The sequence below is a fragment of the Mauremys mutica genome, chromosome 21 (genome assembly GCF_020497125.1).
Source record: "Mauremys mutica isolate MM-2020 ecotype Southern chromosome 21, ASM2049712v1, whole genome shotgun sequence".
NCBI classification, from domain to species: domain Eukaryota; kingdom Metazoa; phylum Chordata; order Testudines; family Geoemydidae; genus Mauremys; species Mauremys mutica.
The window spans coordinates 9,006,434-9,026,711 of record NC_059092.1 but is presented as its reverse complement, the minus strand read 5'-3'; the positions used below and the strand labels follow the sequence as shown (position 1 = coordinate 9,026,711).

At 50.3% G+C, this 20,278-nt stretch overlaps 1 protein-coding gene and 1 long non-coding RNA gene across 2 annotated transcripts in view; one reads left to right on the top strand and one right to left on the bottom strand.

Annotated features, from left to right (window-relative positions):
• Positions 1-508: 508 nt before the first annotated feature.
• The window catches only part of PLEKHN1 (pleckstrin homology domain containing N1), a 44,028-nt gene continuing 24,258 nt past the window's right edge, over positions 509-20,278 (top strand). Inside the window, exons 1-5 of the mRNA XM_044996674.1 lie at positions 509-644; positions 2,571-2,670; positions 13,510-13,656; positions 14,390-14,470; positions 16,128-16,215. Of these exons, the coding sequence (XP_044852609.1) occupies positions 565-644; positions 2,571-2,670; positions 13,510-13,656; positions 14,390-14,470; positions 16,128-16,215 (496 nt within the window). The 5' untranslated portion in view covers positions 509-564. The remainder of the gene's footprint in view (positions 645-2,570; positions 2,671-13,509; positions 13,657-14,389; positions 14,471-16,127; positions 16,216-20,278) is intronic.
• LOC123354537 lies at positions 4,555-6,587 on the bottom strand. The gene is made up of 2 exons (XR_006574775.1): positions 5,206-6,587; positions 4,555-4,736 (listed from the first exon to the last, which is right to left on the bottom strand). It is a non-coding gene; the product is annotated as an uncharacterized LOC123354537 (long non-coding RNA).

Below are 20,278 nucleotides of genomic sequence, written 5' to 3'. Positions count from 1 at the left end.
ATTCTGCAAACCAAGTCGGTAAGAAAAATAAAGGCACGTCAGGATAGGAGCCCTGAAACCCCTACCTTGTCCTTTTAAGGCTCCCGTCCTGGCACTGGAGCCACACACACTTTGCCTCTGCTCCTTGGCTTTCATGGGGCTCTGCAGGGGGCTGTCTGTGGGCTCAGATTGCAGCAGTGAGACCTGAATGCTTCCCTGGATGGAATCCCTCTTATCTAACAGCGATTAAAATTCCTCTCCAAGCACAAACTGCTCAGCCCCCAGCCCGGTGTCAAAGATCCCAGGTAGTGCCAAAGGGACCTGTTTGGTTCACCTGCCCAAATCCCTCCCCTAGCGCTCCCAGGCGGGGGTAGGGGAGAGAACCCAGCGGCCCAGCCTTTGGCCAAAAGGCTGTTTGCTCACACAGATCACACCCACAAGAGTCACCGCAGACGGAAGTGGGGATGGGAATGTGTGCATGACACATGCTTGCAAACTTCCCCAGCGCCTCATTCCCACTCTCTCCCTGCCAGTGCCTAGCACTCCGCTCCCCGGTGCTCCTGGACTAACCCAGCTGCTGCCAACATGGGGAACATAACCTGTGTTCCCCAGCCCCCTGGGAGATTCAGATACTCCTTCAGCAGGAAACCTTCCCTGAAGAAAGAGTAAGTAGATGGGTGTTGCTTTGATCTGGGCTTGTTTTAAAGTTATTCCCAGCTAGGGGGACCAGAGGTCCTGATTTTATAGGGACAGTCCTGCTATTTGGGGCTTTGTCTTATATAGGCGCCTATTACCCCCACCCCCCTGTTCCGATTTTTCACATTTGCTGTCTGGTCACCCTAGTCCCAGCCGGCTTTGCCCTGGGCAAGGCACCAGCTGGAACTGGCTTAGTAGCCCCAGCCTGTCTCTGGATGCCTGGGGCTGCAGACAATACGTCTTTTGCAGGGTTTCGCGTGGGGTTGGACTGCCAGGAGTGAGCTCAGTTTGCAGCCAGGGTCAGAGAGCGAGGACGTCTCAGGCTCTGGCCCAGTCCCGTTGCCCCTGGGAGAAAGGGCTGGTTTAGTTCATTTGGATTTGAACATGAAAACGCGCTCCCACGAGACTTGCCGGGGGGGGGGACGCGCACAAAGGTTGCAGATGGATTTACTGGTGGCGCTAGTGATTCCTGATTCTGACACGGATGGGTCACAAGTCCAAAAAAGTGAGTGATTGTAAAAGCCAGGATCAGAGAGAGAGAGCGAGCGAGCGAGAGAGCTCCTCCAGAGCCAGGCATTTTTAGCTACATAATGTGAGCAGCATTTTCACCCTGAAAAGGGAGAAGAGCCAGAGACTCCAGGAAGTCTTGTAGGGACTTTGCTATTGGTATCAGCTTGTCCTGGAAGGCGCACAGTCAGATACCACGGGGATGGGCAGCAGCAGCACCCCCTGAGATAAATAGAGAATAGTAGTAGTATTACACTGAGCCTCTAAGGTCCCGTGCAAATATCAGAAATATTGCAGATCTCTGCACCCCCCCGCCCACTTGTTAAGCCCTGTGATAACAAGGACGTCATCTGTATTCCTTCCTGCTATCCCCCTCCCGGGTGTGTGTGTGAAGGGGCACCTTCCAGGATTGCTGCCCACCAGGCATGGTCTAGGCTGCAGCGGGGAGCCGAGCCTTTGTCGAAGGTTGTGGTTTCCTTTTACGTTGTCTGAAGCTGGAAACAAATCATTGCATTATTGGTGGGATGCACCAGCTGGCTTCAGGAGATCGTTCCTCAGCCTTGTAGGCTCAGGGCTTTACAAACAAACAGACAAGATGTCAGGAGTGTTTGTCTTCTCCCACCGAAGGAAGGCAGTGGCAATGGAGTTGTTCTGGGGTAAAACAGATGTAAGGGAGAGGAGAATCAGGCCCAAGATTGCCAGCCCCAAGAAGCTTGCAGTGTAAAGGCCTGATCCTGTGTGTTGCAACTCTCACTGGCACTGCTGGGCTTTGAGGTCAGTCAGCAGCTTGCAGGATGGGGTCTTCAGTCCATTGCAGATGATAATTTGGTCCCCATAGCGTTAACTGTTGCAATGTGGTTTAAAGAGAGAAAACTGCTTAGGAATCCTGGCAAAAGCAGCCCCCAATGACCCAAATGGTAAATTACAGCTGGTAGCGGCGGCAGGGCATGTTAACATGGGCGTGAGTTTGTGTCCGAAGGGGTCGGGATAGAAGGGTCCTAGGATTCTGAGGACAGAGATAGGAAAGACACAAAGATGGAATAAAATGGAGGGGGTGAGTGCGGGTAAGACACAGCCGCCATCTCTTGCCTGGGGAAGCAGGGACACATGGCCAACCCGGAGACAGATGCAGGGGCCAAGTGAGAGATGCAGACAGGGTTTGTTGAGCAGTTTGGTTATGCAAAGATAAGTAAACAAAACAAAGACAAGCCAACAAGTGCCTGGAAAAGCCATTAAAATTCTTGCAGGCTGATTATCAGCCATTCATTGGGCTGGGATGATTAGGAGGCTAGTGGCAAACTGCTTGTTTGGCTCGTCCGCTTTCTTATTTCTGAGCTGGGGTTCGCAATATACCAGCTTTGGCCTACGTGGTTTTTGTTTCTTTGCAGACAAGACAGCAAGAAAAAACTGGCCAGCCTCTTTGGTATTGAGTCAGGGCAGGAGAGAGACATGACCACAGACAAAATACTGCAGTATATTCCTGGGAAGGTAAGTACGAACACATCCAGCCATCCCCTTGAACTAGGAGAAGCTATTTTCAGCTGCTGTGGGGCTCGCATGCCTAGGGAGGGGTTTCTGCACAGTGGGGTGGTAGCGCAGGTCCGGGTGAAGGAGATTAGAGGCTCATGGAGACATTTGTAGCAAGAGCAGGGATCAGGAGCTGAGACCTATCTCCTTCCAGGCAGGTTAGCTCGCCACTCCAGGACTGTAATGCAGCATCCCATGGGTGGGGACCATGAAGCCCTGTCATCAACCTGAATATCTGGAATCAGGGAGGCAGGCAGGGACTCCGATGCACTCCCTCTGCTGCGCGGAGTTATTTTGTTTCTAGGTCGAGGAAGGATGAGGGGAAATTAGAGAGAGCGCGTACAACAGAGAGAATGATTCATCCCCATGCTGGAATGAGGCGGAGCCGCCAATGTATTAGCAATACGCCGTGGGAAGGGGAGAGGTAGGGGCAAGTCTGTCCTACATACAAACTTTGCAGCCACGTCGCCCATTCCCAGCAGCCTGTCAGAGCTTATATTAGTAGTAGCAGTATTTATTTATATTACGGTAGCATCTGCAGGCCCCAGCCAAGATCAGGGCCCCATTGTGCTAGGTACTGTCCATCTACCTGTTTGAACTAGAGCACTGTCCTACCTGGCAGGGCTGTGGGGGAGCATAAATGTGAGGTTCCCCGTTGCTATGGTGATGGGTCCCATGTCAGTACGACAGATTCTATAACCTCAGACTCCTGAGTCTTTAGCCTTGATGCCCAATGAACACGGTGCAGATAGACAAGACGAGTGGGAGAGGAACCGGAGAGGGAGAGAGAGAAGTAATTTCACCAAGCAGGTCGGTGACAAGGCGAGAGAGTAGAACTTTGGTCTCCTGAGACCCAGCCCAGAGCCTTATCCACCGGACAGGCTTGTTTTAATGATGCTGTGCAAGGTAGAAGAACACCTGGTTTCTGTCCATCAGTGGCCCTGTCTGCCCTGCGAGCAGCCCTGGCCCTGGGCAGGGTCATACCTCTTGCCTTGGCTTCACTGAAGCTCCAGGCAGCCCCTGGAGAAGGGCAGGGACCCAGAGCCATCACTCTGCTTTCCACCCACAAACGCTAGGTTGCTGGAACCTTTATGTAGGGAAAAGCTCCTGATTCCACACTGGATCCCTACCCATGTGGCTGGGCCCTTTGTCAGCCTCTACGACTTCACCTTTCATCATCTGGCACCAGAAGAGGAGGCAGGACTCCTGGGTTCTATTCCTGACTCTGCCACTGGCTCACTGTGTGACCTTGGGCAAGTCCCATGCCTCACTTTTCCGTGCCTCAGTTTCCTCATCTGTATAATAAGGGACATGATGCTTCATCATCTCTGGGACGCATATGGAGCTCTACAGATGGCAAACATAATGGAAGTGTGAAGTATTATTCCTCACCTGCTCATCTTGTAACTGAGCTCAATAGGCCTCCATCAGGATGGACGCCAAAATCATTTCCTGGAGGAGCTGGGAGGACACACGGGTGCTCTGAGCGCGGAGGGCACATCACAGGATCAGGACCTACGCTTGGCTTCCTCCAGTGTTATCGATACTTCCCCAAAGGAGGCAAGACGAAGAATAGCCACATTCGCACAGGCCAGGAAAATGAAACCCATGAGCAGCGCGAGATCCCGAAGGACAACAGTATGTGTGTCCATGCACTGGCAGATGTCTCCGCATCCCCCTCTGTGACGGATCCGCAGAAGACAGCTGACTGCCGCTGCTCTCAGCTAATGGACTTTGCCTTCTCACCCAAGTGGGAGAGGTCTCGGGTGCAACCCCAGCTGATCACACCCCTCAACCTGCTAAGGCCCAAACGCGGGGACACAAATGTGGGACGTGGACCAAAAATGAGCCACATGCCAATTTATTCATGAAGGAAACTTCCAATGAAGTGGGCTTCTCCCCTACACGGATGGTGCAGTGGTTAGGGTGCTGACGTGGGTGACCCAGGGTCAAATCCCTGCTCTGCCGCCGACTCCCTGAGTGACTTTGGGCAAGTTGCTTCACTTCTCTGGGCCTCAGTTCCCCATCTGCAAAATGGAGATAATTAATTCTAAGGCCAGAAGGGACCATTGGGCTCTTCTAGGCTGATCTCCTGCATAGCACAGGGATAGAGTCTAGACCCTCAGACTCCTTAGTCTTGATGCCCAGGATCTTCCCCAATAGAAGTGAAGGGGCCCTCAGAGCTTTGTGGATGCCTGGGAACGTAGGCCCTAGAAACGGGCTGACCCTAGAAACGAGGCCCGCTGCTGCCGACCCAACCTGGGGCAAGTTGCATACAGAACAGCCTCCATCTTATTTTGCTGTTGATGCCGCCAACCCCTGGACCTAATTACGCCACTTCCCAATCCAGACCACTGTGGAGTCAAAACAAACTGGAGGAGGGAGGGAGAAGCCCAATTGCAAATCTGCTGCCTCGCCTCCTTTATTATTAACCATCCCTGACATTCCGCTGAGGGTCCGGAGGGGGCGAGGAGGTTAATTATTAACTCACTCTACCTGTAGGATGAGGCACTGGAGACAGAGAGCGAACATGTCAGGGCATTCGCGCTGCATCAGACTTGCGGTTCGCTGCTCTGCCAAGCCCCGAGAGAGGAACTTGGTTTCCGAATCACTGTGATGCATCAAACTCCCTGAAACGAGCCCTGTTCAGTGAACCGGGGGCGGCGGCAGGGAGCCACAAATATAAACAGTCCCGGGGAAACAACAGCCAGCTGACGAGAGTTGCGAAAGGATGACAAAGCACGAAACTCTCGGTTCCTTTTATCTGGGCCGCAATCAGCAGGATTCCCATGGTTTCTGCTGAGCGTTGGGTGTGCTGGAGAGAAGGGTGAGACTCTGTGATCCTCTCCTATCCCCTTCACCTCCCCCAGCTAAGGCATGTTAAACTACAATGTGCCCTGTCTACCCTAGGGTTTAAAGTGAGCTTCTGGTCTGCCAGCCACGGTGTCGGATTGAAAACTCCTTCTAGCCCAGTCTAGTCGGAGCTGTGATTAGGAGCCAGCGGCACGGGGTTAATTAGCCCAGGGAGGTAACATATGGCTCGGTTAGAACAGGCCTGTGCTCTGTTCCTATTGGCTAGGAGAGCCTGGGACCAGAAGAGGTGCAACCTAGTTGTCACTTGTGCCTGGGGCCTCCTCCACTTAAATCTGGGTGTGGCAGGGGTGCTGCAAAATGGTGCTGACCTCCCAGCTGGGTTGGGCTGATAACAGGCTGCTCACAAACTCCCTGAGGTCCTAGTGAGTGCCTTGTGCTGCTTCGAGACACCAGCGTCTGATAGCTCTGGGGTCTGGCCGTGTGTTACATACATTATTGCAGGTTGTGGGGGGCTCCCTGCTCTCACTTGCCTTTGGACAGTTGTGTGTGTGTGCACAGCAGTGAAAGTGGAACATGCCGGCAAAGGACAGTTCTAATTTATTATTAGGATGATGATTTATTATTAGCACGATTGTTCAGGGTAGCACCGAGGAGCCCCAGTGCGCATGGCGCTGTACAGACACAGAACTAAACAACGGTCTCTGCCCCAAAGAGCTAGTGAAAGGTTGTGACAAATAATTAAGCTGGGGTGTGGGGGGAGTCAAACCTCTGGCCTAAGTTCCCCCTGCTGCATGGAGGTACAGGAGGGATGAACTCCCTCCTCTGCGCTTAATTAATAAGGAGAAGGCACAAAGTGCCACCCAGTGCCTGACCCTGGGGAACTAATGTAGCTTAATGCCTCTTTAGACCCTCCCTACTCTGGGGTCATGCAAGGGTCAGTGAAATTAGAGCAGCCTCGTGGCTGCCCTAGCTTTCCCCTGGCTGCGCACAGCCCCTTTGGGTTGTTCAGCAGTCAGGAATTGCCAGAAGGCCACAGACCTCTGGTCACACCTCCTTTCCCCCAGGGATGCCCCGAACACCTCCCCTATGCTGGCAAGTGCCCCAACGGGGTGGACAGTGTGGCACACACCTCTACCCCAATATACCGCTGTCCTCGGGAGCCAGAAAATCTTACCGCGTTATAGGTGAAACCGTGTTATATTGAACTTGCTTTGTTCCACTGGAGCGCGCAGCCCTGCTCCCCCAGAGCGCTCCTTTACTGCATTATATCCGAATTCGTGTTATATCAGGTCGCGTTATATTGGGGTAGAGGTGTATTTGAAAAATGTGCTGGAATTCTAAACTGACACTTCAAATTGTAAGGGGTTTCCTAGTCTTGTTTGCAGGGATGGGGGCACTCTGTGGGGAAGTGTGCGATCAGAGAGTCTGAGCCAGCCAGCCTAGAGTAAGATGGGGAGAGTTGTGCCTCTCTTTTTTTTAGGGAGCAGCCTGCTTTGTCTCTCTCTGGTTTTTGGTTCTTTTGTGTTATTGTTCTGAATTCTAAGAAATGAAGTAGTGTTATCTTACAACCTTTCAGCAAGAGTGTTTGTGTTTTTAATTAACTTCTCTTTGTGCGTGCCACAAACATACAGAGCCTACCATACCAGCTCTGTGTCATGTGGGGTTTCACTCTGTTGCAGAGGAATTTCTCAGTGGCTTTAGAGACCCTTTCCACAGCTATAACGGAGCCGTGGGGCAACCATACGCTTGTCCCAGAGAAGGCAGAGCTGAAGCTGATGCTGCAAACATGAAGGCAGTTTCATCTCAGTCTGGGGTTAGCTCTTGCAGTCTGGGGTTTGTCTTTTAGTCATCCCCATCACATCACAGGGGAGATCACATTGTCTCTCTCTCACACTGGGGCAGCTGATCACAGATTGATGGGAAAGATTTGACAGCATTACAAAGAGTTCTTGTTCCTTGTGCAGAGTGAGATCTCCTGAGCTGGGATTAGTCAGCCTCCTTCTATAAAACTGGGGACAAAGGAAATCACATATGGGCAAAATAAATGAGGTAACATCTTGCTCTCCCCATGGTCCCCTCTGTGGCCAGAGCAGGATATTTGCTGGTGCTTTGTGCAGTCTGGGTTTAAGTCTCCCACAGAGAAATATGACCCACTATATGAATGTGTGTGGTGTGACCTACTGCTTAGAACACTGGATTGGGATTTAGGAGACCTGGGTTCTGTTCATGGCTCTGTCGTTGGCCTGCTGGGTGACCTTGGGCAAGTCACGGCCCCTTGGTGTCTCAGTTTCCCCACCTGTAAAATGAGGATTACAATACCACCCTCCTTCGTAAAGCGCTTTGAGATCTACTGATGACAAGTGCTAGATCAGATCTAGGCATTGCTATTTTCACTGCGTGAGGTGCTGTACAAACACACAGCGCTCACCTGCACTAGGCAAGTTCATCCCAGGGATAGCCTGAATGCTGAGTGTTCTGTTCACTCATGTGTCCACACAAACAGCTCACTCACGTGCAGTGGTGGCTATAGCACCAGTTTTACATAGACCTGATGTAAACTTCCCTTGAGAGCCATTGACTTGACCTATCTGGAGTGTGAGTGCAGTGATAATAAGATACACCAAGGATTGTGTCATCCTAGCTGTGGTGGATGTACATTCTGGCTACAGACGGGCGCAGGGGATGAAGCCTCCGTCCCAGTTAGATACAGGCAGGGAGTGGAGCGCAGGGTGCAATCAGACCTAGGGTCTAGGTTGGATTAAATGGTGCCAAACTTTCGTCTGGTGCTTTCGTGAGTTTTTGGATCTAAACTCTCATGAGCCCAGCCCTTCCTTGAATCCTCAGTCTCCTCTGAGTGGTCCATTAGTTACTTCACTTTTGGTTTTATACAAACTCCTCAACAAAGGGCACCCAGGCAAAGTCCAGGGCTCCCACCAGATACATGTTCAAAAAAACAGAAAAACACCAGGAGAGACCAGGTAAAAATTGACCAAAGCAGCCCAAGGCCATCCCACCTGACGACACATCAGCAGCTGATCCTCAAGTCATGTGACTGATACAGCTTGAAAAATGCACTTCCCCGTTAGGCAGAAAGCCCACTCTCAGGCCTTGGCTGATACCCACACAAACAAATCAGCCCCTTTCTGGGTTTTGATCCAGCCCAGAACTAAACGGTGTGGGTCCGGATCCTGGAATTTTAGTCTGACCTTTCCATTCCTGGTCAGCTGGATCAATCACTGCAGTTTTAGTTGTCTTCTAATTGTCCTTCATCACAACTTTTCTTGTCTCTCTTGTTTTGGGCTCGTGCTGGCTGCGCCTACAGCCAACCTTTTTTACTATGCCAGCGTTGCAGCTCTGTTGAGGGTAGCAGTGGCTGGGGCGCTAACAGAGGAGCAGGGCTAGAGAACACAGTGATTTGAACACAGGCCTGCTTTACACACACTTTTCATTCCAGCTTGACTAGTTCAGTTATTAGTGTGATGATCCCCGCCCCCGCCCCAAAACAGTAATACAACCCCTCATGTGGCTGACGTTATACCATTATAAATGTATATCTTATTATTCCCCTTCAGGAATACCTATAACGGTATAAGCACCTTTTATACGGATATAACTGTGTCCACACTGGTGATGGTTGTAGCATTTAACTAGACTGGTACCATTAAAACGCTCCCACATTGGTGTCTTAAGGAATGCACTGATTGGCCATGGGAAATGCCAAGTCGCTTCCTAATGTTAGAATTGTTTAAATGAGATTCCAGATTGTTATGCTGCCATGTTATTGCTGTTTATATAAATTATATACAATTCAACAGCAGGGCGGCTTCTTGAAAGGAGCCCCAAAAAGTATAAAATATAATTCAGCACTAAACACCGACCTTCCACGACCACTTGCCGTGGATCCCGATGGAATGGAAGGACGTACCTAGGACTTGTGGCTGCACAGCTGGTGCCTTGTACCTGGGTGTGCTGGGACGTCCAGCAGAAGGGCAAGCAATTAAAGGGACACTGCTTACAATTCCTAGATTTAATCATCCTAGCTTGTTGGTGCTATTACAAGCGACACCCTAGGCGATTCAAACGGAAATACATTGAAAAATCCAATTGGATTTTTCAATTTCTCTGCCTGTGCTCCCCAACCTGCTAGGAAATCTGTGCCGGTGCAACACGGCACCTGTGCAGCGTCTCACTGAAGTTAACAGGGCTCGGTGTAGAACGGGGGGGCCCATGTCAGTTTCAGCTTATGGTCAGCATCTATTTCTAGTACACTGGCATCAGAAACGGTTCAGAGAAGGGCAACTAAAATGATTAGGGGTTTGGAATGGGTCCCATATGAGGAGAGATTAAAGAGGCTAGGACTTTTCAGCTTGGAAAGAGGAGATTAAAGGGGGATATGATAGAGGTCTATAAAATCATGAGTGATGTGGAGAAAGTGAATAAGGAAAAGTTATTTACTTGTTCCCATAATATAAGAACTAGGGGCCACCAAATGAAATGAATGGGCAGCAGGTTTAAAACAAATAAAAGGAAGTTCTTCTTCACGCAGCGCACAGTCAACTTGTGGAACTCCTTGCCTGAGGAGGTTGTGAAGGCTGGGTCTATAACAGGGTTTAAAAGAGAACTGGATAAATTCAAGGTGGTTAAGTCCATCAATGGCTATTAGCCAGGATGGGCAGGGATGGTGTCCCTAGCCTCTGTTTGTCAGAGGATGGAGATGGATGGCAGGAGAGAGATCACTTGATCATTGCCTGTTAGGTTCACTCCCTCTGGGGCACCTGGCACTGGCCACTGTCAGTAGACAGGATACTGGGCTGGATGGACCTTTGGTCTGACCCAGTATGGCCGTTCTTATGTTCTTAGTCAATTTCTGTTTCTAGATCTCATGTGCTAGCACAAGACTGCAAGGTTGGTTAGGCAGCTGGGACCACTGCGTCTCACGCTGTTCACAATAATCTCGTGTGTTACTCTGTGCTCCCTCCATCCCCCCCCCCCCGCTGTGTTTTCTCTCTCCTCTTATCCGTTGATTGTAAGCTCTTTCGGACGGGGCTTTTTTTTTTTGGTTCTGCATTTACACAACACCTAGCACACGACTGGGCTTACTGGGCACTACCAGAACACGTATCATATCTCAAAAGAAAACATGTGGATGGCAAACACTGGATGGGGAATTTCTAGATGAAAAAGCAAATGAACAACTGAATGTGGTGGAAGTAAAAGCGGAAACGAATGGGATAATTTATGTTGGTTTTAAGTTATTTTTACAGGGGTTTTTTTACTGAAATTTGGAGCCAAATTCAACGGGTCCATGTCCCTGTGAGAGCTCCTGTGTTTTAACACACCTCAGGACACCATGCATGCTGAACAGCTTTGTTGTTATCAGCCTGTATTCTTTATTGCTTCCCCGACTGGCAGCTGATCAGTCAGCCCTCCACCGAGGCCTGTAGCAAATATTTAATCTTTCTTCTGCACTTAATTGCCTCTCGGTGAGCTCATTAATTGGCAGTTAGCAGGTTCCCACCTCCAGTCACATGTTCTCTGACACTGCGCACAGATGCTGATTAGTCTGCAGACGGTTGGAAACCAGAGGAAAACATTTCTGATGAAGCCCTCTGGGGCGCTGGGGGATTTTACTTGGGCCTGACAAAAAGTAATTATCTAGATTCAATTAAGCTGTGACAGGAACTCCCGCTTTTGCAGATAAAGGACTCCAAAAACCATTAGCGGCCTGTCACTGGTTAACCAGTTCCTCTCTCTAACCTGAGACCGGTTGATGCCTCTAAAATGGCCAGTCCAGCGGATCTCTTCCTGATGGGCGAGCTCACCTAGGCGGCAGCAGAATGGGTCTGGTTAGTGGCTGCAGCTCTTGGTTTATCATGGGGCTTTTGCAGCTGTCTCCTTGGCACCAAGCATTACAAATGGGCACATGGGGACTAGTCAGGTTCTCCATCAGCTCTGAGAAAGCGCTGGCTGTTTGGGCTGCCCTGTATGTACGGGGCTGTCGGTTTGTCACTTGACCCCCCCCCCCCAATCTATCTGCAGCACCTGGATTTGTTGTTCCTGGAAACGCTGCTCTGGAAAGAAAGATTTTCTGACACTTAAACCTTAAATCCCGCCCCCATCATCTAATTCTGTCATGTGTTTGGTAGCCCTGCCATCTGGAGAGGGGGGTGCAGCTGGATGACCTCCCTGCTTGGCAAGCACATGATACAAACCCTATCGCGGCCTCCTCATAGAGCTGAGCTGGGACATGGACATCTCAAAGAGCAAATTCTTATGCCCACCTGATCACAGGCTATGGGCAGGGTCGATTGGGTGCTCGTGCATCTTATGAAGTTTTAGAACAAAGGAGATTTGGGGTGGAGGAAGGAAGCCATCCCTATCCCCCCTCCAGCCCCTGCCTCCAGATAATCCATGAAGGCAAGGCAAGCCTTGGTGTACACGGCCCTTGTAGGACACAGGGGGTCTCATGCCCCCCATGCAGCCTCTCCTTGGCCTTCTCTGTTTGCAACACAATTGCAATGGTTCATCTGACCTCCAGGACTCAAGCACAAGCCGACTGAGGGCATCAGGATGTGAGTCTAAGTGAGGCACATCCCTCCCCGAAACCTCCCCCTACAAAACAACATGCACTGAAATTGCTCTTTCCAAAATAAATTCTCAGGGACTGTATGTCGGATGCTAGTCCTGCTGGAGAGGGCTCAGAAGATCCTCGAGTGATGGGCACCAGAGCAGAATAGTGTGTGAACCTCACAGCCCAGCTCATTGCACAACAGGAGAAGTTTCCGTACACCTGGGACTCAGGAAATGATGCAAGCAGCATCCCCTGAGATTGCCAGACCATGCCTTTATGTCTGTCTCTTCCCAGCCCTCTGGCTCCCACTGGCTTCTCCTAACCTTCTCCAGAGGATGCATCACAATGGCCTTTACGGAGGGCAACTTCAGCCAGGGGATTCAGCCTTGAATTTGTTGAGCCACCAGGAACTCCCTAGAATAAACCATTTCTGGAGGAACCCTATTTTCCACCATGTTCCGTTAGGCCAAGTTCATTTGGAGCCTGATCCAATGGCCATTGCCAATGGCCAGGATCCCATTACCTTCAGCGGGCATTATGGCCAACATGCATTCTGCTCCTTGAGCTATACCGGCAGTTGTCAAGCTGTGCTCTGTGGAGGTGGTACGCACACAGCCTGCTTTCGACACAATGCACTGGGCAGCTGAGCAATGCTGGTGGCTATTAGCTGCAGCCCAGTCTCTCTCTCTTTTTTGTTTTGATCGACTTCTCCCCATGTCTGCATCCTGCATGGCTCTTTTTGTGCCTTTCTGGTGTGGATTGGACGGGGAGCACACACGCAATGGGAGGGAATTTAGCTCCAAGGTGTTCTGGGAGAGATTAGAGCAGGGGAAGCCGCAGAGAACACGGATGGGTGTGGTAGCATAGGGCTGATCCCAATAAATATGAATCCCTGTGTCCAGATAGCTATTAGCACCTCTAAACAGCAGGGATTTAAAAACACAGTAGGAGGGGGATGTAATCGATCAGCAGGGAGAGGTGGGTAGGAGGAAGCCCTGGCAGAGCTAAACCAAAGAAACTGCACAGAGGTTTATAAACTGAGACCACTCAGCTGTGCACACCTTGGGTCACTCCTTGTCCAAGTGAACTGGGTTAGGGCCACATTAAACCAATCAGCTTGGTAAGCGGAGCGTGACTGCGAAGTCGAGAGGCCTAAAATTTATAACTTGTTTCTACCAACCAGATGATCCGAGTTTGTTTTAAAATATCCCCCTGGATGGGGAGGGAACCAAGTCTTGCAGCAGTAATAAAATCCCAGCTCCCAGGCTGGCATGGAGACGAAACAACAAACAACCTAGCCAGGGCACTCACCCAGGACCCCTTTCTAAAGAAAGGCAGCTCTGCTAACATCTCTTGCAGATGTTGATGGGCCCCACCAGCACTCAGCTCTGTGATTATTTGTTTCCTTGGTACAGAATATCACGAACCAGGAAAATCAAAAGGAAAACTTGGACCAGCGGTTTCCCAGCCTGTTCAAGAAAGGGCGGAGGAAGACGGTTGTAAGAAATCTGGGGAAAATTATCTATTACTCCAAGGTCAAATTTAAATTCCAGCACTGCCAGGTAAGCCCTGGTGCATCTGGATGCAGACAGTGTAACTGCACGGGTCTATTCCCCCTGGTAACGGAGAGGAGATGGAGCCGATCGATCTCAGTAGAGAAAAAGACTGTTTGAAAAGTAACCTAATTCTCCTCCCAGGGATGGATCAAACGTGGCCTGGAATAATGATAAACATGGTGCTTTCAGCTCCCTCACATCAGCTGTGAGGCTGCCCTACTGAAATCAGGGCAAGTTTTGCCATTGATTTCAATGGGAACAGGATCAGCCTATCTTTCTGAGGGTTGGTTGTGGGGCTTGGAGTGGCGGAATGCCAGGGGTTCCCTTCTCACAACACAAACGTCATTCATTTTTGAAGGAGGGGTTGGCATCTTGGGAGCCCTTTGAAGTATTTAGGGACTTGAGGCTGCTGAACCATGTGGCCCTGCCTTAACCTACCACTGTTGGGCCCGGGAATAGAGGGGAGGATAGGAGGATATCAGGAGGGTCTTATCCTCTAGCCTGTGGGATGCTGTGGAGGTGGTTTTATTCCCATACCATGCACAGGTTTCCACCGGGTCTGAGAATTTGGCCTTGCTTTCATGGTTAGCAGCTGTGCCTGGAAACAGAATGGGTCTTTCCTTTGGTTACTGACATAAATGGTTGTTCGGCCCATTCTCCAGTAAACCCCCCAGAGCAGAGTGAAGCCTGGGGAGTGCGTCTCCCCTGAGGCAAACCTCACCGTGTCCTTTTCCCACAGGAGGTGAACGACTGCTACTTGGAACTGTTCCAGTCCTACCTGTACTTTCAGTCTGTTGGCTCGAATGGACTGACCTATCAGGTAACGCGTCTTTGCACTGCCATGAAATGAAGGGGCAGGTACGGGGCCGGTGCAACCCATTAGGTGACCTAGGCGGTTGCCTAGGGCGCTAACATTTGGGGGGTGGGGGTTACCGCGGTTGTCGGCGGTATTTCAGGGGCAGAACCTTCCACCGCCAAGGGCGCCAAAAAGGCTGCCGGCGCACCTGGGCAGGTATCAGTCAAGAGGCAGCATGGTCTATTAGCACCCTGGATTGGGAGTCAGGAGATCTGGGTTCTGTTCCTAGACCTGCCACATGACCTTAGCCAAGTCATGGCCCTCAGTTTCCCCTCCCACCTTTGTCTGTCTGATCCATGCAGACTGAAAGCTCTTCAGCCCAGGGCCTGTCTCTTGCTGTGTTTGTACAGCACCTAGCACACCTGGGGCCTGAAGATGCTACTGTAATGCAAATAAATAAAAATAATACTTACGTACCCAAATAAGTGGGCAGACTTGCAGAAATCCTGAACACCCAGAAAGTCATGTTGGCCTTTACAAGAGCTGTATTGTGTGCAGCACTTTTGAAAATCAAAGAACTGATTTGGGTGCCTGGATATGGTTTTATGAGCCTAACTGTAGCACCTTTAAAAAAACCAACAACAAAAAAAAATCTTGGCCTTCAAGCCAAGGGGGAGAAACAGAGGGAGAGGAAGGTCTGGGGAGGATACTTGAAGTCAGCCTTGCAAAATGGTGATGAAAACTTACCCCAGGCACCGAATCTATTTACCCATCTTTTACTGTGATGCTGCTGATAAGGAAAAACAAAGGAGATTTTGTATGTCCTTCCAAAACAAAGCACTCCTCTCCCTCAGCAAGTAAAATTGTGCAAGGCTGTTTTGCAGATGTTTGCAGAATCCAGCCCCTTCTGAAATGATTTATTGCCTTCTAAGTCACTTGAGGTAAATTCATTATGACAAAGCAACCTCTTGAGTCACCCAGCAAACTGGCCTTCAAGTGTGAAGACACATTGTCAAGATATAAACCGTATTTAAAAATCCTTTGTCTCTGTTACTAACAGTCCCTTAGACTAATACGGAGAGAATTAGAAAAGAATTAATGCATCAGTATTGGCACCTAGATATTATTGTGGTCAGTGCTCCTTACAGCTTGGATTTAGAGAGGTATTTTAAGTACATGCCTAACTATGAGCACTTGGGCTGAATTCACACTTGTCACCATTATGCTGTTTGTTTACATTTTGCAAACAGCTCAGTTTGGACATTGAAAGTAGCCTGGTCAATTTTCCTTTTTATCTATTGTCAGTTTCACTTTCTGATTCTTTTGCACTAGCCCAGCACTGTTTTGTTTGGGTTTCTATGACTGCCAGAGGAACATCTGAAAACAACAAGATCCTGTTCTCATTGATGTTAAGGACGAAGGATGAAATCTTGACCCCACTGAAGTAAATGGGAGTTGACTAAGGTCTGATGCTCATTTACACTTAGGTCCCTTTGCAGTGGAACGAGGCCTTGTTTTAGAGTAAAGAGACTCAGGCCCCAAAATATTTCCCTTCGGAGGAGGTTTGGCAAGCTAACAGTCTGAGCCCAAACTGCCTGACGGTGCCTCTCTGAAGACGTCGGATCCTTTGGCACCAGAAGCCAAGCTGCCGAGGTAATAATGGTGCGTTCTGCTTATGCAGGGGCTGCTGCCGCTGAAAGAGCTGAGCGTGTGTGAAACCGAAAAGGCAAAGAGCGCGGAGCGGGAGGAACACGCGTTCCGCATTACAGGTTAGTGCTGCTTTGTTGGCTCTGGCTCGAGGAGAGAATGAAGCCTGAGTTGGTCGTGATGTGGCCATGCTTAGTGGGAAGCCCCATCCCAAGGGGAAGGGTGCTTCAGAGAATAGGGTTTGAACCGCACAGTGTTAACCTTATTAGACAGCCTATCTCCCCCATTGCTCTCAAACCTCCCTTCTAGGACAATGTCCAGAACTGCAAAGAAAGAGCCTAGAGCTAGAGTGGTCTGGAGGTTAAGGCTGACTGGGGCCCAAAGATGCGGATTCCGTTCCCAGTCCTGTGTGATTCCGGGCAAGTCACTCAGTTTCTTCGTGCCTTGGGGTGCCCCGTTTCATCCTGACACAGAGATAAGCGTGCTCCCTTTGGCTGTGTGGTTTGTTTCAACTATAAGCTCTTAAAGGCAAGGACTGTCTCCTACTATGTGTATGTACAGCACCTTGCACAGCGGAGCCAATCAGGGCCCCTCGCATATAGAAAACTAATAACAATAGCAATGAGAGATGCTCTTTATCCTCAGTCGGTAGCATCAGAACTGCCCTATCAGCACTGGATAACCATCAACCAACTTCCCTTCTGCCAAAGTCCTCCTCTCTTTTTTGAATTTTATTCTGAGTCATCTCGCATTATAAAAGGCTTCCTGGGATAACAAACCTGCTTTCCCAGCAGCTGAAGGCTCACTGGGACTTAGTCATTGTTGAATTACGGCAGTCCAGAGCCACCGAGAGTGGTAGGCAGAGGTAACTAACAACCCCATAAAGATACGGAGCTAGCAAAGCTAATTTGTGCATGGTGCCTGGGGTCTACGTGCTTAGGTGAGCCAGGCTGGAAAATGAGTCATAGAACCACCCCACCGTAAAAACATTTTTTTTTTACCTTAATCAGAGGGACATCTGGTTAGGCCATAGCTCCCCCCAAGAGACTGCTGAGCTGTAACTGTTCCCTTATACCAGATCCCATAAACCCCTTTGGCCAGTCTCTGAGGGGCTGGGGATCTGTGCACCTGTGCATCTTGGAGCTCAAGAGACATCCCCAATAGGGAGGGGCGGACTCGTCCTGACGGATTTCAAACACCCGCGAATGCTGTAGGTAGGGAAGCTGGACTCAAGCTTTGTGAGGCTGTTGTCCCGCTGAAGAAAGGGGGTTGACAAAGCAGCAGGGAGGCAGAGGAATTCAGATACAAATCCTGAATCCAATCCCTGCTGTGCCTGGCTATCTGCCCATCCCCCGAACACACATGACTGTGGTCTCCCTGATGTAGAGCAAGGCCGCTCTTCCATGTTTGATTCTACTTGTTCAGTGTGACTGGCCCTTGGGGGAGGCTGGAACGTGAGCTCATGCTGCAGGGTAAAGGTCCGCCACCTTCAGCAGCTCAAGAAATAGTTTCTGAGGTTTGCGAAACCTCCCACGCCCCCAAGGCTGCTATATCCCAAATGGCAAACCAGGATATCCTGGGAACTCTTTGCCGGGTCAAAGCCTCGTGGTTCTGCATTTCCTGTGCAGTATGTTCTCTTCCCCCACCCACTGCCAGTGCTCAGGTACCAGTTCATCTGCACGTGCGGCAAAACTGCCTCCATGGCTCTGCTCCCGTGTGGGCCAGTGTGAGTCTGTCTCCACAGCGAGCGGGGTGACATGGGAGTGAGACTCAAAGCCCAGGTCAACCGACTCCGTCTCTACGGTGATAAAAGTAGCAGGTTCTGAGACTCACCTCCCTGAGCCGCCAGGTGCCTTGTGAGATGTTCAAACCACATTTAGACGCGCAGTCCTCCAGAGATTCAGGTCAAAGATGTTGCATGAAACTAGGACATAATTCGCAGTGAGGAATTTTAATGCATTAATGCAATAATATATTGCACTAAGCAAACTATGTGGTGTGACCACTGCTTATCCCGCTGCCTAGGCGTGGCTCTGATCTAGCACACAAAGGCTGAAAAAGATCCCCTGGCTGGAAGTTGAAGCGAGACAATTTCAGACTAGAAATAAGACGCACGTCTTTAACAGCGAGGGTCGTTAGCCACTGGAACAGCTTAGCAAGGGCTGTGTGGTGGGTTCTCCATTGCAGGCAATTTTTAAACCAAGCTGGGATGTGTTTCTAAAAGACCTGCTCTGGTTCCAACAGGAATTAACTCCGGGAAGTCCTACAGCCGGTGCTACGCTGTAGGTGATCACAGAGCTTCCTTCTGGCCTTAGACTCTATGAATCATTACATCATTGTTGCTCCCCTGATCTGTTTTTTTGTATCCATTGTGACAAAGTTCCTCCTCTACCTTGGTGGGTCCTGCGCTTATTGGCAGATTTGCTCACCTCAGTGATCTTCCCCACAGTCTGGGTCAACTTCTCCTGTGTCTGATCAGGAGTTGGGAGGTTTGGGGGGAACCCAGGCCCGCCCTCTACTCCGGGTTCCAGCCCAGGGCCCTGTGGATCGCAGCTGTCTATAGTGCCTCCCGTAACAGCTGCATGACAGCTACACCTCCCTGGGCTACTTCCCCATGGCCTCCTCCCAACACCTTCTGTATCGTCACCACAGGACCTTCCTCCTGGTGTCTGATAACGCTTGTCCTCCTCAGTCCTCCAGCAGCACAGCCACACCCACACCCTCTCAGCTCCTTGTGCCTCTTGCTCCCAGCTCCTAACACGCACTTCATCTCCTCTGGCTCCCCCTCACCTGACTGGAGTGAGATCCTTTTTAAACCCAGGTGCCCTGATTAGCCTGCCTTGATTGGCTGCAGGTGTTCTAATCAGCCTGGCTGCCTTAATTGGTTCTAGCAGGTTCCTGATTACTCTAGTGCAGCCCCTGCTCTGGTGACTCAGGGAACAGAAAACTACTCACCCAGTGACCAGTATATTTGCCCTCTACCAGACTCCTGCACCCCACTGCCCTAGGTCTGTCACACCATCTGTTGACTCTCGTCTTCTACTTGGACTGGAAGCTATGTGGCGCAGGGACCTTCTCTTTGTTCTGAGTGGCCAGCGCCTTGCACGAAGGGGCCCCAATCCATTATTGGGACCCCTAAGCACTACCATAATATGAATACATATAGAAGAGGGTCGGGACAGGAAGAAATAGTGATACTTAGTGCTTTGAAAATGGAAAGAGCTGTACAAACATGAACTCAGGAATCCTCACTTCCCTCTGTGAGGCCATTAAGTATTATTCCCCTGCTAGAGAGGGAGAAACGGAGGCACAGGGAGGATAAGTGACATGCCCAAGGTTACACAGGGAATCAGTGGCAAAGCTGGGGAGAGGCCCTCTGGTTCTTAACTCTTAGTCCAGGGCTTTAGTCACAAGACCATCCCCTGCTGAAAGCCAGTGACTTTGACAGGGTCCTATGAATTCCTGTGCCTCTCCTGTTCAATTCTGCACCCTCTGCTGGCAACTGTATAATTATGGGTATCATCATCGGATGCTGCCAGCCAGTAGTGGAGACACCATGTAAGGACGGAGCTCTCTGATGTACACAGAAGTCCTCTAGTGCCTCTGATCTCTGACAGGCTTCTAAGAACGAGAGGGCTGGCGGCCAGCGTTGGGTTCCTAACCCAGAGTGTATCTCTGGTCAACACTTTCACCCTTGCACCTGTTCCTTCCCCCAATAATTTCCACTCTCGGTTTCTTAGTGCAGCAAGAGTTGGTCTGGTAATAAATCTGTCATACCTAGAAAAGCACCATACGCCACAATGGCTTGCATCAGTGTCCTTCAGCCTATGGGCCCCACCACGATGGTGCCAGGAGAGAGCCAGAGGATGTGGAACAGAAGAGAGGAACTCGGGGGCTGGGAAAGGTTCATAAACCTGGATGCACCCTGACTCCAGAGCAGACGTACTCTTGGGGCACTGGGAATGCAGCTACCGCCCCCCATTCCCTGCTCTAGTGTCACAGCCACCCGAGCAGCTGGTCACAGGAGCTCAGAGTATGTCCCAGGGCTTCAGGCTGAGACATTAATTTCTTTTCTCTTTTTCTCTCCCTTTGAAGCTTAGCTTGGATGTGGCAACAAAAACAGCCACTGGCCAGGTTTTCCTGGCTAGCCTTTGAGAAAGGTGTAAAAACAAACCCAGCGGGAGG